The 18,202-nt window shown below is 41.4% G+C and overlaps 1 protein-coding gene across 4 annotated transcripts in view; it reads left to right on the forward strand.

Moving 5' to 3' along the window:
• The window catches only part of TARBP1 (tRNA guanosine 2 -O-methyltransferase TARBP1), a 91,376-nt gene that overhangs the window by 36,124 nt on the left and 37,050 nt on the right, over window positions 1-18,202 (forward strand). For all 4 annotated transcript variants that reach the window (XM_074990148.1, XM_074990150.1, XM_074990149.1 and 1 more), the window contains exons 12-19: window positions 160-335; window positions 1,208-1,305; window positions 2,683-2,838; window positions 10,323-10,516; window positions 10,919-11,174; window positions 11,274-11,462; window positions 15,236-15,435; window positions 15,626-15,697. In XM_074990148.1, coding sequence (XP_074846249.1) covers window positions 160-335; window positions 1,208-1,305; window positions 2,683-2,838; window positions 10,323-10,516; window positions 10,919-11,174; window positions 11,274-11,462; window positions 15,236-15,435; window positions 15,626-15,697 — 1,341 coding nt within the window. The remainder of the gene's footprint in view (window positions 1-159; window positions 336-1,207; window positions 1,306-2,682; window positions 2,839-10,322; window positions 10,517-10,918; window positions 11,175-11,273; window positions 11,463-15,235; window positions 15,436-15,625; window positions 15,698-18,202) is intronic.

Here is an 18,202-nt window from a genome sequence, read left to right on the forward strand (position 1 = left end):
CTCTGGATGATCTTGTAGTCAGTTGCCTTAGAACTTGTAAAATTTTAAAAAGTGCCTAAATAACTTCATAGCCTAAATCCTAGTTTCTCAAGTGAGTTAAATACACAAGAGAAGGTTATAGAAAACTTGTTTATAACAGTTTTTTTTTTTTTTCTTCAGTGAAAAAAGCAACACTGAACTGGTTGAACTAAAGGCTTTCTTGCAGCCTTTTCTGGATGTCTTGCTGAAACTTGGCACTAATGTTTACATATCGACACTGAAAACTGATAAAACTCTACAGCTACTGTTGAAACTATTACAAATCTGTTCATTAAAACAATCCAGTCCACAAGATGGTTAGTGATATCTTCAGTGATTGTATCCTATCTGATTTCTAATCCTATTTATATTTACTACCAGAAAGGGATGTTGTTGAGTAATGTCGATTCATAAATAATGTGTAATCCTGGTAATGAATATTTCAGAAAGTTGTATCATTCTGAAAATTGAGTTAAGATGGAATAATTTTTGCAGCTTTAATTAAATAGTTGATTTTAAGACTGAGACTCTTTTAGTAATAGTTTGGAGAAGCACACAGATTAGAATAAAGTTTGAGAGTTCTAATTTATTTAGGCCCTAGTCCAGCAAAGCATTAGAGTATGTGCTTCATCTTTAAGCACTTAAATAATCTTACTGATTTTCAGAGCTCTCTGGTGGCTCATTCAATCAAACTGAGTTCTGATAAACATAGAAAGCAAACCTACCAATTTATGAGATTTGATCTGGACCTGTGAATGCTCTTCAAGTTTATTGATTAACACTTTAGAATATTTGAGCGATTCTTAACATCAAGGGTTTTTTTTGTAATTTTTAAGTATCAGAGCTTTGTGCATTCCCTTTGAGATAGAATGCCAAATATAAAAAGATGTTTATTAAGACAGTTATTTCTTGAAAATCTTGATATTCCGTGCATTTTATACCCAACTAGCAAAACAAATGCAGATTTCCTGAAAAAGAATAATAGACCCCTCTGAAATAGGATAATATAGAATAGGATGAAAAGCAGTCATTAACACCGAATCATTAAAGGCTAAAGAGCACTGTAAATTCTTATTCCTGTGCAGCTTGATGTTGTATAGTAACCTGACTTAATCCCCTTTATAGATCATGTGTCTCTAACATAAAAACATACATTTTTAATAGCACATTTGTTTTGTTCTCTGTACAGATAGAGTATTGAGTTTTCTCTCTAATTCTGTAATGACTGCTACAGAAAGTATTCTGGAATTTGTCCTCAGAAGACTTACTACAAGTGAGTTGAATACTGTAAGTATTCGCTGTAAATATTTGAAAGACTCACATTCTGATTTCTTGGTGTTTTCAGTGCACAGATTAACCATCAGAACTGCACAATATTGGCAATATTTTTTTCAAGTTCCCAAATTAAATATTTTAACACCCAGAAAATCATCTTGCATGGAAATACTTATTGTAAACTCTTTTTATGGTTTTTGATCAAAGCCTGCTGACACCGGGAGTTCCTTCCAATGTATGGAATTCAGCAAAGACTTGAAACAGTCCAAATGAGAGATGTTTTGATTAGAACAGCCATCAAACTGACTTGAAGTTTGGCACAATGGGAAGTCTCAGGCAAATGTTGCATTAATTTATCTAGTTCTTTTTTTAACCTAGTTGTTCTTGTGGTCACTGTAGCATCCAGTAACAGTGAGTTCCACAGTGAAGTGTGCATTTTGTGAAAAAGTACTGTCTCTTGTTTGTATTAAATCTATTGCCTGTTCATCAGCTGACTTTGTTTTTGTATTGTGGGAGAGGGCAAATAGCACTTCCTTATGCACATTTTCCGCAGCATTCATGATGCTATAGACTTCTATCATGTTACCCTTAATTTCTTTAGTCTCTCTTTTTATGGAAGTCATTCCATACCTTTGATCATCTTTGTTGCCCTTCTCTGAACCTTGCCCAGTTCCACTCTATCCTTTTAGAAATGGGGCAACCAGAAACGGACACTGTATTGAAGGTCTGGATGCACCGTATAGTGGCATTATGGTATTTTCTGTCTTATTTTCTATCCCTTTCCTAATAGTTCCTAAGAAGAGGAGGAGTTACCTCTCCAGGAGTAGAGAAGACAGTAAATTTCATGGAAGTGCTATATGAATGAAGGGAAGAGACAAAGAAGGGGGTGTAGGTATGATATAGGGTGAAGTGGGAGAACTAAGTGAAAGGCAAGGCAAAAGTTCAAAGCTGGAGAACAAACAGGAGGAGGAGAGTGAATTAGGGCTGGGGAGAAGTTGCTGTGCTATTTTCTTAGGACTCTTCAGTGAGACTTCTTCAGAAGAAGAAAGCAATGGTCCAGCTGATTTTCAACTGACAGCTTGAAACCATAGATAGAGTCAACAAGGGAAGAATGGTAGAGTCTGTGGTCAAATATTTGGAGGGTAAAAGGAAGCTTCTAGGAAAAAAGATGACTGGAGATACCTTTTGTGGTACCAAAGTTGCTGTTGGTTACTCTGAGAGACCCGAGGAGGAATGTTACAGGAAGGGAGAGAAGAAAGCACATTTAGATGTAAGAAGAAAAAGAGGGTCCAAAGTTGTTGTTGTTGCTGCTTCTGCCCTTTTCTTTCTGTCTCATTTTCAATTTAATTTTTTTCCCTCTAGTGATTCTGTTTACCTTCTTCATTTTAGGTTTCAGATCTGGGTCGTTGTAAATTATACTTAGCACTGTTATCAGAACTGGTGAATATATGCTCAAAAGCTGGCTGGAAAAAGGGGACTTGGAGTTTCATTTCTTCTTTGATAAATGCCTGTCTTCAGAATCTGCAGGAGACAGGCAATGAACAGGTAGTTTTAAAAGGGATACATGATGTAACTATATGATACAAGTATTAATTAATATATTATTTTACAGAAAACTCATTTGTGAAGTTTATCTACAGTGTTATATTGAAGTTAAACACTCTGGCTGTGCCTGCACTCGCATTCCTCTTTTGAAAGATGTATGCAAATGAGGGAAATTGAAAATGCAAATGAGATGCAGGTTTGCAAATTGGGCACCTCATTTGCATATTATTTCTAAATAGCTTCTTTTGAAAGAAGAAAACCACTGTGGACGCTGCTCTTTCGAAAGTAAACCCCATCTTTTAAAGAATCCTTCTTCCCTTTTTTATGGGAAGAAGGATTCTTTCGAAGATGGGGTTACTTTTGAAACAGCAGTGTCTACACTGGTTTTCTTCTTTTGAAAGAAGCTATTTCAAAATAAGAATATGCAAATGAGGTGTCAGATATTCAAATCTGCACCTCATTTGCATTTTCAGTTTCCCTCATTTGCATGCCTCTTTCGAAAGAGGAATGGACGTGTGGACACAGCCTCTGAGCTTAGTTTCCTGAAAGATATTTTCAGTACTGTAGGGCTGTATTTTGTTATTAATAGTCTGTACATTTGCTATATAGCCAAAGCAATGTGTTGGTAGCAACAAACACATTTTTCTCAAATACGATTGTTTGTGTAGCACTAAAAAGCATTTTTGCTAAATTTATGTGCAGTGTCAGATAGCTTTGAAAATAGAATTAAGTTGAAACCCTGACACCCGAATATTCAGTATGAATGCAGTGTTAAATTTGCAAGACCAAGAAATTCCTAAAGCTAACATTTTCTGTGACAGTATTAATTCCCCTGTGTTTTATATCTCACAGTTACATATGTTATCTGTTGAGTAACATATTACTATTTTAATTTTTCAGGAGAAAGAGCAATATAAAATAATACATAGATGTGAAACGTCACTAAATTCATGTTGATAAAGGAACTTTAACTTTTGGGATTTCTAGAATGAGTACTTGGTTTAGAAGGACTAACAACCTGTCACAAAGATTTGGGGGCAGTTTAGTGTGTGTGTGTGTGTGTGTGTGAGAGAGAGAGAGAGAGAGAGAGAGAGAAAATTGAGACCCTACTCAATAATGCTTCCAAAGTCAATATTTTAGTTGAATCAATAAGGGTTTTATGTGAGTAATAACTGTTTGAATAGGGACTCTTTTAGTTGTGTGTTGTAAGATTACAGCTAATTCTTATTTATAGCCATTCTTCAATAGAGGAGGTGGACAGAGAGTAGAAATATTTTGTGTGTTTCTGATAGCTGATGGGTTTGCTCATCTTAGCTCTTTTCATAGTAAAGGCATTCAGAAAACAATCCATTATAATACTGCATTTTGTACATTGCTGAACATATTCACAATATACAGTAAACTTTTACATTTTCTTCTGTCCCTGTACCTCACCCGTGCACACTTCTTTCTGTATAACTTTACACACAGGTTTTGATTGAGAGTGAACTGCATTTTATGCTATAGGAATCAAATAGTCTCTTTTGCTTGCTCTGTTCCCCAGACACAATAATTCCTTTTACTATAATTCTTCTTCGAGTGGTCCCCGTGGGTGCTCCACAGTTGGTGTCGGGCTCGCCCTGGCGCCGCAGCTCAGAAATTCTTCAGCAGTCTCCATCGGGTCGTGCATGCGCCAATGCGCGTCGGCTCTTCGTGCACTTACGGTCACGTGCGCGATCTGGTCTCCACCAGTTCCTTCTCAACCGCCAACGGCTGCAGATGGAATCCTCTCCGGCTCCAACGCCCGAGACAGATAAATCTTATTTTATTTCTCGTGTTGATATTTTTAATAGTTCATAGTTAGCAGTTCTATAGTTATTATAGTTTAGTTACCTGGTTATAGTTCGTTTAAAAGTTAAAGACTGTCTTAAAGACTGCAGCAGCCGCCTCCGGGCGGGCCCGCTAGTTTTGTTTGTCAAGCCTCCAAAGGCCAACGGTTGTTATCATCATCTAATAGACTGCTAAGTGCGCTCTTAGCACCTAAGGACTCACAGAGTTGAGCTTTAACAATGTCATCCCCCGGCTTTAAGAAATGTGAATCTTGCCAGGAGGCCATGCCTGCTTCGGATGGCCATAGCAGATGCATACGGTGCCTCGGGGAGACACGTTCCCCAGAAGTGCTCCCATTGTTCCAAGTTGACTAATAGGGCTAGGAAAGATAGGGAAATGAGGTTGAAGATGCTGCTATTTGACAGAGCACTTCAACCTCCCTCATCAGAGACAACGCATGCGGAGGGCTCTTCAGGATCGCACAAGAGGAAGGCTGCCTCTTTGACCTCCTGTGTGCAGAAGAAAAGAAGAGCTTCACCTACTCGATCCCTGCCCGTTACTTCTGGGAGCAGGACGAGTGCAACGAAGGGCCCGCGCACGCTGACTTCCTCCGCTGGTAAAGCCGCGGCGCATGTAACCGCTCAAGGGCCTACAAGTCAGATGACCTGAAACAGTTCCAGGAGCTGTTCGAAAGAGTAGCTCAATCCCAAGATATTCAAGTGGCGGAGGTGCAGGAGAAACACCACAGACTCCTTAAAATCTCAGGCCCCCATCCTCTTCTAAAATAGCTATTCCTCTGGACGATGCAATCATGGAGGCAGCCACTTATATATGGCAAACTCCGGCATCCACTCCTCCTACCAACAAAAGTGCGGACAAAAAGTACTTCGTCCCTGTGAAAAGTATGGAATTTCTCTTTAGTCATCCACAGCCAAACTCGCTAGTGGTTGAATCGTCTCAACACAGGTCCAGATCGTCCCAGTACATATCTGGGGGACTGGACAAGGATATAAAGAAGCTGGATCTCCTAGGTAGAAAAGCCTACTCCTCATCCACTCTGTTGCTCCACATGGCCAACTATGCCGCTCATTTGTCGAACCACAATTTTGACAACTACTCCAAGCTTACTGCCCTCATGGACTTCCTTCTGGAGGATAAAAGGCCGATTCTTAAGGCAATTGTACAAGGGGGCTATGCGGCTTCTCGAGCGGGCGTCCAGATTGCATTGTATGTGGCGGACACAGCGGCCTGCGCCATAGCCACTGCGGTGGTAATGCGGAGGGAGTCATGGCTTCACACCTGCAGCATTCCAAAGGACTTACAAGTCAAAATTGCAGACCTCCCCTTCGACAAAATAAAATTGTTTGCCGAATCAACCGACTCAGTCCTACACTCGAGCAAAGACTCCAGAGCAACACTTCGGACTTTGGGAATATATACCCCACAGTTCAGAAGGAAGAAGTTTTATCCTCAACAACGCTGTTATGGTTACCAACAGCAGCGTACCCAATTTCAACGGGGGTATGATCAGGGACATCATCAACAAACACATTATAAGGGCCCTAGGCATCGACCTCAGCAGGGCAACGCCTCCGCAGGGCAAAGTACAAGGCAGCAGGTTTGACAGGTATGTTGAGGGTCGCGAAGCCAAGACCGTATCTCAGTGCCAATCTCAGTACATGTTCCATCACAGACTCAAACCATTTTACCCACAATGGAAAAGCATCACTTCGGACAAGTGGGTATTGGAGATTGTAAACATGGGATACACGATCCCCTTCCAGTCGTTACCTCCACCAAATCCTCCCACCGCACCTCTCCTCAGAGACCTCTCTCACCTACCAGAATTAAGGCGGGAGGTGGACCACCTCCTATTCATAGGGGCGGTGGAGAGAGTACCGGCGCAATTTCAAGGCAAAGGTTTCTACTCCAGGTACTTCCTGACGGAAAAGAAGACAGGAGGGTGGAGGCCCATTTTGGATCTACGCGCACTAAACCAGTATCTACGCAAACAGCGCTTCAAGATGACTACGATGGCTTCAATAATCACGGCACTAGACGACGGCGATTGGTTTGCAGCCCTCGACTTACAGGATGTGTATTTTCATATCGCAGTTCATCCAGCCCACAGGCGCTCCTCTGGTTCATTGTTGGCACAGATCATTTTCAGTACAGAGTCCTTCCATTCGGCCACTCTTCAGCACCCAGAGTCTTCACCAAGACCTTAGCGGTGGTGTCAGCATACCTACACAGACAGGGCGTTTTCATTTTCCCGTACCTAGACGATTGCCTGCTAAAGGGAACTTCCCGGGCAGAGGTATTACGGATGATACACATCACCACAAACACATTTACCTCATTGGGCCTCATCATCAACTTCTCAAAGTCAAAGACCGACCCCATGCAAAATATAGAGTTTATAGGGGCTCGGATAGACTCAGTCACGTCAAGGGTGTATTTACCCGAGGCTCGTTTTCGCGCCATTGAGTCTCTCGTACAACTACTAACGTATAGCCCCACTGTTCCAGTTCTTACGTGCTTACAACTATTGGGGCACATGGCAACCACCACGTTTGTGGTGCAAAACGCCAGGCTGCACATGCGAGGATTGCAGCATTGGTTGGCAACCGTATACAAATCCTCAATCCACACCATTCACAAGAGGGTGTCACTTACAACAAAGACACGAAGGTCGCTAACATGGTGGGAAAACCCCAAGAATCTTCTAACGGGGTGCCCGTCCGCCAACCACAAATTACTGTGTTCATTACAACAGATGCCTCCCATACGGGATGTGGGGCACGCATGGACAACAAAACCACTCAAGGGTTATGGTGCCCCGCGGAGAAGACACTGCACATAAACATATTAGAACTCAGAGCAGTGTTCAATGCATGCAGGCATTTTCAGAATTATCTGCGCGGAAAAATAGTCGGCGTGAATACCGACAACACCACCATCATGTTTTATATAAACTGGCAGGGGGGAGCCAAATCTCGTACGCTTCATGCAGAGGCGGTCTGACTGTGGAACTGGTGCATTGCCAACAATATAACCATAAAGGCTTCATACTTACCGGGTGTCCACAACGTCAAGGCGGACCAGCTCAGCAGACACTTTGCACCCACTCACGAGTGGCAGATCCATTCAGACCTACTTCACCAAGTGTTCCGCAGGTGGGGTTTTCCCCAAATCGATTTATTCGCCACCCAGGACAACAAGAAATGTCCCCAGTACTGCTCCAGAGCGGGCATGGGACAGGGGTCTTTGGGGGACGCCTTCATGATCCTATGGAAGGGCCCTCTACTTTATGCGTTCCCTCCCACGACACTTATATACAAGGTCTTGGAGAAGGCCAGAAGGGAGAGAGCACGCATGATACTTATAGTCCCAACCTGGGACAGGCAACAGTGGTTCCCATTGCTCCTACGCATGGCTCAGCATCGGCCATTTCCCCTGCCAACAGTACAGGACAGTCTCACTCGGGCTTGGGGGTCAATACTGCACCCGCACCCAAAGAGACTTCGGCTACAAGCATGGTTAATCCATGGCTAACCACCTTAGAGACTACATGCTCAGAGGGAGTACAACAAATCCTTGAATGTAGTCGGAGTACTTCTACCAGAAAGACTTATCAGCACAAATGGTTGCGTTTTTCCAATTGGTGCTCTTCCAGGCAGCTAACACCCCAGGACGCCACCATACCTACGATTCTGGACTATCTGCTACAACTCAAACAAAAGGGACTTTCTCTGTCCTCTATAAAGGTGCATCTGGCGGCTATATCAGCGTTTCGGCATGAAGAGGATGGATCAACCACGTTTGCCCATCCTGTTGTCTCACGTTTCCTAAAAGGGTTGGTAAATCTGTACCCCCCTCGGAAACCAATACCGCCGTCATGGAGTTTAGACCTAGTTTTACACACCCTCTCGGGACCGCCCTTTGAACCATTGGCTACGGTCCCCCTTCGACTACTCACCATTAAAACGACTTTCCTCCTGGCAATCATGTCAGCTCGCAGAGTGAGCGAGCTCGTGGCCATAATGTCCGTGCCACCCTGCACGATATTTTCAAAAGAAGCAGTGGTCTTACGTTTTGCACCCAGCCTTCGTTCCGAAGGTCTCTTTGGATTTTCATACTAACGAACCAATAGTGTTGCCCGCGTTCTATCCTAAGCCTCACAACTCAAATGAAGAGGCACGGTTGCACTTACTTGACGTAAGAAGGGCACTGGCCTTCTACATCGATAGAACTAAACCCTTCCGGAAAACGGACAGACTCCTGGTGTCCATTGCACCCAGGTCAAAAGGAGAAGCGCTATCTTCACAGAGGATTTCAAATCACATTGTGTCTTGCATAAGACTGTGTTACAAGCTTCGCAAGACTCCTCTGCCAGTTCCGCCAAGGGCCCACTCTACTAGGGTGATGGCGGCATCAATGGCCTTCTTCAAAGGAATCGCGCTGAGAGATATCTGCAGAGCGGCGATGTGGTCTTCCTATGACACCTTCGCCAAGCACTACACCATGCACAGGATGCTTGATGAGGATACACGCCTGTCGACAGCAGTCCTTTCACGAGCAAGCTGCGCATAAATCGGGTACCCACCTCCTTTTTCGGGGAGGGTTACTGCTGGGTAGTCACCTACTGTGGAGCACCCACGGGGACCACTCGAAGAAGAAAGAAGTTACTCACCTGTGTAGTAATGATGGTTCTTCGAGATGTGTCCCCGTGGGTGCTTCACTACCCACCCATTTCTCCCCACTTCGGAGCTTTGTTTGTGTGTTTTTCAGGGGCGTCCGGAGCGGTTGATCAGGAACTGGCGGGGACCGGATCACGCACGTGACCGTAAGCACGCGAAGAGCCGATGCGCATCGGCACATGCGCGACCCGGCGGAGACTGCTGAAGAATTTCCGAGCTGCGGCGCTGGGGCGAGCCCGACACCGACTGTAGAGCACCCACGGGGACACATCTCGAAGAACCATCATTACTACACAGGTGAGTAACTTCTATTTATACTGTATAAAATAATACTATAATTCTGTTACAATAATTCTCTGTTACTATTCAACATGCAAGGCACTACTTTTAACAATAATTCCTGTTTGTTGAAGTGCCTACATTGCTTTAAGTACTCTTTTACTGGTTTAAGAGGTTATTTTACTGTTAGTTCAGATTTCCATAAATAACAGAATTCATGCTTATAATTTTTGAGGACTCTGATTTGTGGAAAATTTCTTTGTGACAGATACATGTTTGACTAATTTCGTAACACTAAATTAATGATATTAAATAGAAAATGCGGAGTTAAGACTGACCTTAGCTGCAGTTCAGCCTTCCCGGTACTGGCACAAGTTCTGTAATATTCTAGAATGAAAATAATTTCTTACCATTTCCATTACTAGTAAAAAGACATAATCTAATTTCTGCCTCCTCTGTTACCTATGAATGTCAAGTTATAATCAAACTATAGGTCTGGTTCTAATAAAGGAATGGTTGTAATTTCTCTCTCTCTCTCTCCACACACACACACACACACACACACTTTCCCTTAATTTTACTTTCTAATCAGATTTTCATGTGTAATAGTTAATATATATCAGCACACTATTAATAATTTATTAGGAGAAATTTTAGTATGTTATGCTATTGCTTATTTCAATTTTTCATTACCAGGAAACAAAGCTTGGAGAACAGATTCAAAAAGTAGTTAGCATGGCCTCAATATCTATGGTTTGTAAGATTATTGATCAGAAACCTGAACTGCAACTTGAATCTCTACATGCTGTTGAAACCCTTAAATGTTTTATTTCTTCTGTTCAACTTAATCAAGTATTAAAGAAGCCTTCTTGTATTGAGGAGACAAATAGGTATGTCTATGCTACAGTTTGAGTGACTTGCTCTAAATCTTTTAATACGTAGTAAGGAACTCTAACTTTTTTTTGATAATTTGTGACAAGATACAAATTTCATAATTAATAATAAATTCAGGATAGCTATATGAGTTGTCTTATTCATATCCAGCATGGGTGGAAGCAAAATGGTTTGTCTCATCTCTCTTCTTTTGGTAGTTGACAGGGAATTAGGTCTCAGTTGGTTCTTATTGAAGTGAATAGCTATCTTTTCACTCAATTTAGTGGAAGTTGAATTGGCATTTAGACTTTAGAGTCTAATCTGCTTTCTCTTAGGACATTACAGTATGGGCACCTGTAGTTTGTATGTAAAGACACTGAAGTGTTAATATGGACATAAAGATATTTTCTTTATTACAGTTTATTTGAAGAATCAACATCTCAAGGATGGGGGAAAATCGTTGCAAGCTATGTACATGACCAGTGGGTTTGCCTTTGTTTCATTTTAAATAAGTATAATAAATTTATACCGTTGTCAAATGATGAGACTCTGGAACTATCCAGTACTATCCAAAAGCCAGTAAGAATGCTACAGTCTGCTCTGGAAGCTTTAAGCCTTTTGCCTTCTGACCAGGTTTTACCTGTGTTTCATTGCATGAAAGTGCTTGTTCCCAAGGTAAGAGACAAAAGCAAACCTATGGTCAGTAACAGTAGTGAAGATTTCCACCTCATCTCTACAGAAATTAAACACTGTTTTTCTTCCCTTTGTTTTCAGCTTCTGGGCTCCTCTGAATCCCTCTGCATAGATGCATTTGATCTGGCTTGGAAAGTTATATCCTCTTTGAGCAACACACAGCTAATATTTTGGTCTAATTTAAAAGCCTTTGTTCAGTTTGTGTTTGATGCTGACGTTCTTGCTGTTGCCTCAAGGACCAAAGGTCAAGCATATTCGAAAATAAAGGAAGTAAGTGGTGTTATTCTTTTTCTGTAAATGTATGTGAATCGTTGAGCTAAAGACATATTTTCTTAAGATGATTTTTCCCTCTCTCAGCTGTCTCAATGAATTTTTATCCTCACAAAGGATGTTGGACTGAGTCATTTTTCTTTATCTTCAGAACATTAGTGCAGCATATTTCACTCTTTCAAGAGGGACTGCCTCTAGGATATGAAGGTTGTTTAATTTTCAGGTCTATTAAGTCCATACTGTATCTGCTGGGCCTGGCAGCTAAGGTTCCAGTGAGTGATGGAGAGAAAATTTTCTGCCTAGTTTAGTTCATAACAGACAAAGACCATTTCATGTAGATTGCAAAGAATCATTACATGAAAATTACTTTTTGGTTAGTATCAACCTGAACTGGCATAGAAATGGTGACCTACAAGAGAGAGGCTTTATACCCCATTACAGTTTGCTTCATTCATTCAGTTCCTCTATTTGTTCCTGTGATATGGGTAATGAAAGGTACCTTTGACTTGTAAATTTTTCATGTTCCTGCCTATCCAAGATCTTGTGGATTAATTAAAATGATTGCAGTTTTCTTTGTTCTATTAGTGAGTTTTTGTTATTATTTCATATCTACATTGTACATTATTACATGTATCTTTAGCCAATAGTTTATAGGTTTGCTTTTGTAGACATTGATGGAGTATTAAACATGAAGTTGGTTAAACAGAGTCACTATTGGAAACAACCAACTTTTGCTACAATTCCAAGTGGTAGAAATCAGTGTCTGATCTCTCTGTTTGGTCTCTTTCTTCACAGACCTCCACCCCTGGCAGTCGCATGCTCAGTGTTGTTTGAACTTATGAGCTTTAGCCATCATTTGTTTGTTCTTAATGTTTCTTTAAATATGTGTAGTTTTTGTGTTAGTGTTAGTATTTTAAATATTTTCATCCCATGGCATGTTGTGTTAGTGTTTAGAGTGTTAAATCTGTGTAACGGTTATCCCATTGTCTGCAGTGGAACATACCATGACCACATGCATCAAGGAGGTAACGAAAGTTTTCTGTACACAATTAAGAGTCCAATTTACCTTCTGTTCCTTTATAAGAAAATGAAGATGAAGTTCCTAAGCAGGTGTCTAACCCCATTCCTTAGCAGTACCTCTTGCCATTGACCCTCGGAGAGTGTACCTATACTTTTTACTTGAGGACACATTGAAAATTGAACTGTGGGATACTGAGTCACTGTAGAAATACAGATTAAAATGTGTCTGTTGTCTACCACAGTGCACTCTTTACAAGATTAGCCAAAATTGGGCATGGGGTTGTTTTATGCTAAAAAATGGAGTACTCCTACCATAGGAATGAATAGAGAGATGTCCAGAGAGCTGTGTTTCTGGTCTCATTTCTTCTGCTGTTTTCCTCCTTTCCACTGGATCCGTACTAAAGCACACTATTGAAGGGGTTTACATTTCTTTTTGCATGTGATGGATTTTCATTCTGTTGGTTAAGGATGCAGTTGGTAAGGAAGAAATCATAATTAAAACTCTATTTCAGTTTATATTACACAAAATACAGCTGAACTGACAGCAGTCTAAATCTCTGTTTTTGAGAGGTTTACCACATATCTCTTCTCACCTGCTACTGAAGAAGTCACTCTGGCTCCATCTAGAGTCCCCTAGCTATGGTGAAGATTCACAACTCCCATCACACCTACCCAATTACACTGATATTCCTCAGGGAGCTTGGAAATTTCTTTGTGCCAGTTAAGTATCCTACTCCAGTTTGGGACTTCAATCTAATCCTTAAGTGTCTGCTGTCTGTGCTAATGGCTACTTGCTCTTTCCTTCATTAATTTATGAAACAGATGTCTGGTAGCCATCATGTTGGTTCAGCAGTTGGGGAAATAGGGTCCATCATGACATTGAAGAATACATTTTACAGTTTTCTTGAAGGACAAGATCACATAATAACTACAGCCCAAGTTGTTTGTTACTAAAAATATCTTCTGAGTTCCATGTAAATGGACACATTCACCTTCCAATCTTCAACCTTATCCTCACCTAGGCAAAAAAAGATGCCCTACTACATGCTCTTGACATTAGGGAAGCATTGGCCTTCTATCTTGGCAGGACTAAGCCTTTCAGAAAGACAGTTAAAGTATTTGCCTTGAGTTCACACAGATCAGGAGGCTTTGCATTCTCTAAACAAAAGCTTTCCAAATGGATATCTGATTGCATTATTTGTTCCTGCCAATCTTGTAGCCTCCCAACACCTGGGATATACATACTCAGCTGTGAGGTCTATCCCCTCCCCTAAAGCCTTTCTCAAAACTGTTCCCATCATAGAAAAGTTTAGAGCTGTGTTTTTGAACTTTTGTGTTCACATCTGCTAGCATTATGCAGTACCTTTGGGAGGGGGCATGACATTTCATAAGGTGCAACAAGTTGGCTGCTGGATCTCAGGCTCATCCATCTCATTAAAAATGTAGAGATATGTTACTGTTTTTCTGTATGTGTATTTACATTGATATACCGATTAATGAAGTTTTTACTTTTTATGTACTTACTCATACTTACATGTGCTGAAAGGTGGTTTTTTGGTTTTTTTTCATATGAACATAACTAAAGTTTCCATCAGTGTGGATTGCAGGTTTTGGGGGACAAAAAGTGGGGCCCAATGTAAAAAGTTTGCACACCCCTGCAGTACCTCATGACTCTGATTCTGATGCTGCATTTGGCTACTTTCATTGGTATTGGACTCAACTCTGAAGACTTCTACTCCTCAGGGGAAATTGCTGAGCACACCTACTGTGGAGCACCCAAAGTGACATTGCTCGAAGAAGAAAAAATGTCTACATGCTCTAAACAGAAGGGCTTACGTCTACACTATGGAGATCTTTCAAAAGAAGCCCTTTTGGAAGATCTCTTTTGAAAGAAAGTCTATCGAAAGAGTGCATCCACACACAAAAAAGCAAATAGAAAGATTGGTCTGGTCTTTCAAAAGAGTGCATCCACACAGCCCCTGCTCTATCGAAAGAACGGGCTGGGGATCAAAAAATCAGGCCCTGTGAGGACTGCCCTTTTTTAAAAAAAAAAAGTCCCTACGGAGCTTCAACATACTTTTTCCTTTTGAAAGGGGGCGTTCTTCCTGAAACAGTAAAGGAAGAGCGATTTCGAAAGGAGCACCACATTCATTCAATCTACTTTTGAAAGAACGCTTTTTATGTCTAGACACTCCATGGGGTCTGTCGAAAGAGCCCCCTTTCGATAAATCTTTTGAAAGAGCTTGCTAGTGTAGACATACCCATTATGTGTCTTTCTGGGTGCTCCACTACTTAAGCTCCTTCCTGTGTGCTTTGGGGTTCACAGCTGTGCAGCTTCTCAGTAGAGAAGGAACTGAGAGCAGTTCGGTCATGCTATATAACAGTTGCATGGAGCACAAGACTGAGTAATACACACACGTGCCACACAGATGCTGCTATGAGAAATCTCTGATCACAAGCGTAGGAGGCTCAAGCATGCCTAAAGTGGAGCACCTCTAGGCACACATGTTAAAGAGCCACAGTTACTGCATAGAGTGAGTAAACATTTCTTAGATATTGAACTAAGTGCACAATAATGGGCAAATTGTTACCTTCCATGTAAAATATATACATGATGTTTCTAATAAAATAGGTTCCAGACCTTGCCTTTTTCATATCCTGGAACCAGCACAGTTATAGCAAGATGTAAGTAATGTACATATTGTGTTACGAGTTAAGATTTTGACCTTTTCCTGTTTTTTTTTCCTTCTCAGATCATACTGAAGCTAGTTGAAATGTCCACTGCAAGAACTGGAGTCTTTAATACAGTGCTTAGTTATTGCTGTCAGTCATGGTTATTTCCTACTTCTGATGACACAAATGCTGTAGAGAATCCCTTCTCAAATGCTGGAAGTTATAGTGAACTTATCACAGAGGCCTGTGTCTTTGGAACTGTATTTAGGCGAGATCAAAGGTATAAAAATCCTGTATTTCATTAGATTTTCATAATGCAGGTGTGATTATATTTATGATTTTGTCCTCTAGCTACTTTGCTTAGTTTTTTGAGATTATCAATTAACGTAAAAGTAGTGACATTTTTAGAATCAGTTTTTCTTACATTGTGTGTTTTCTCCCTTCTTTGAAATAACTTTTCATGTGAGAAGACTCATTCAGGATGTCCATGCCTTTGTAGAAAATCTTGGAGATGAATGTGCAGCAAACATTGTCACAGAAAGGTATGCTTTTAATGTAAGTTCTGTTCTGTATTCTTATGGGATAGTCAAGATCCGGGGTGGATAAATCCAGCCCACCAAGCATTTCTCTCCAGCCCTCTCAGCTGATTAGCATACTGGCAGCCAGCAGCAGCATGTGTTCAGGCGCCCTTCCCCCACACCTGGTTCCCTCTGCAGCTGAGCTGCTCCTAGGATTCTCCTGCTAGCTGTGCAGAGGGGGAGAGGGTGTAGGAGAGAAGGTCATGCTGAGGTCAGGGTGTTCCCCTGCCCATGTACCTCACCTCTGCAGAGCAGGGATGGGGAATAGGGAGACACCCAGCAGAGCTGCTTCAGTCCAAAGCATGAATGGTAAGTGACTCAAGAGAGCAGAGCAGGGGAGAGAAAAGAGAGTGGGACAGATTTCCCTTAGAGACAGAGGGTGGTTTCTTTCAGAAACTTACTCAGCAGCACACACGCTCTGTGTCACTGTCACACATACATGCAGTCACTGTCACATCTACACTGCAACACACATTCAGTCTGTGTGATAAAGTTTGTCTCTCACACACAAAGTTTCTCTTTCACACTTACACACTCTGTCTCTCTCTAGCCCGCAGCCCCACCCCTTCTGCCGAAGGCCCTTCCCCTTCCGGGGGGCTCAGAGCCAGCGTGTGACCTGTAGTAAATTTGTGGAGTGGGTCCTCTGGAAAATTTCTTGCCCACCCATGGTCTAGATAATATTTAGCCCTTCCATGGGTGCAGGAGAGTGGACTAGATTACCTTCCTCCGTGCCATGCCCCAAGTTGCCCAGCTGAGCTTATGCTCTGTGGATGGGGACCAGCCCCCTCCCCTGTGCCCAATCCCATTGTGTCTGTCTGGCCTCTTACTCTGGATATATCGCAGAGGGAATAGGGTTTTGTCTTCCTGCACTAGCCTCTCCTTCCCTGCCACATGTGGGATCCCTAAGATAAAATCCAACCTCCCTTGCAAACAAAGGCTTGCGCAGCTGAAGGGAGCCCACCTAGCCTGGTAAAAGGGGTTTAATAGGAGTTTAACTATACTGTTCAACAGTGCTATTGCAACTGCAATTTATCTTTAAATCTCTTGGAAGCCGTAATTTTTACCGGTATGTCTTGACCTCTGTTCACCTTTGGCGACCATTCTTCAGTTTGGTCTAATAGCCACAGTTTGTCCACAATTGATCAGCAAGCCCCTGTATCCCATCATTACTGCAGCTGGATATTTGAGTGAAAACTATTGCCACTAGAATGTCGATCCTTTATACAGCTTGATACGCACTTCCACCCTGAGCCAAAGACATGCATTTTCTCCCTCCCCTGGCCATTTGTGTCCCCAGATAGCATTTCTGTCTAGTTGCAATGGCTGATTAAAACCTTCATTGAAAATCAACAGCCCTTACTTGACCACTTCTAGGAAATTATTGTTTCAGGTTCTCAGTTTACAAAATATTGGTTTATATGAATTGATACTCAGGTGTCTTTTTAATATAATGAAGAACTATAATTTACATTATTCACTCCAAAGTCCACAAGTATCGTTTTTTCTAATTCATATATAATCAAACACTGTTTTATAAATGGAACACTTATTACCAAGTTTTGGAGATATAATTAATTTCCAGAAGTGACTGATAAACTTTCAGAAATTTCATAAATCAGAATGCTTGAATCCTCTGATGATTGTGATTCACAGATTAATACCACTGCTTACCTTTACAAACTTTAATCTGAGGACTTCATGTTACAAACATATTAACACAGTCTCACATCATCCCTGTGAGGTTAATATTATACCTATTTAATGGATGGGTAAATACTCTGCCTATGATTTTTCCATGACATTCGCCAAACTGGAAGAGTCACATCAACTTAAATAAAATCCATTTATTGGACCAGTTTTAACAAGAATTTCTTGTCATGGTTCACTGTGATTTTTAACTAGATGTTAAGTCATCTCCAAGAAGTGAGACAGTCTTTCAGAATTTTCTAGGAAGCATAGTTGTCTCCCATATGTTTTGCTTAATATAACTCAAATGTTTAAGAAATTCCCTCTAACTCAGGCTGTGTCTACACTTCGAGATACAATCAAATTTAAGGGAGTTATCTCGCTTATTAAAACATCACTGTCTTCACAGCTAAACACTATTAGCTCAATTTATTGAGCTGTAATACCAATAAAAATATCAACATTATGTGACGGGTATAGCGCCAATTTTGAATTTAATATCTCAAATAAAGGGTAGTGTAAAAGCATCATGTCTTTAATTGGAATTTATTAGCCTTCAGAAGTGTCCCATATGTATCCCACAAAGCTATGTGGTGACCCTCCATGTATGGCTGTTTCCTTGTAATGTATGTAATCTGCTCTCCAGTCAGGTGCGCAGGAAGAAGGTCACAGGAAGCCCACAAAGTTTTGATGGCATTGGAATTCAGCAGTGCCCAGCCGTGCAAATACAAAGGGCGCCCATTATGAAAAAATTCCTTTACCCATCACGTCACACCATGTCGG

This window comes from Carettochelys insculpta, chromosome 3, assembly GCF_033958435.1.
Source record: "Carettochelys insculpta isolate YL-2023 chromosome 3, ASM3395843v1, whole genome shotgun sequence".
Taxonomy (NCBI): domain Eukaryota; kingdom Metazoa; phylum Chordata; order Testudines; family Carettochelyidae; genus Carettochelys; species Carettochelys insculpta.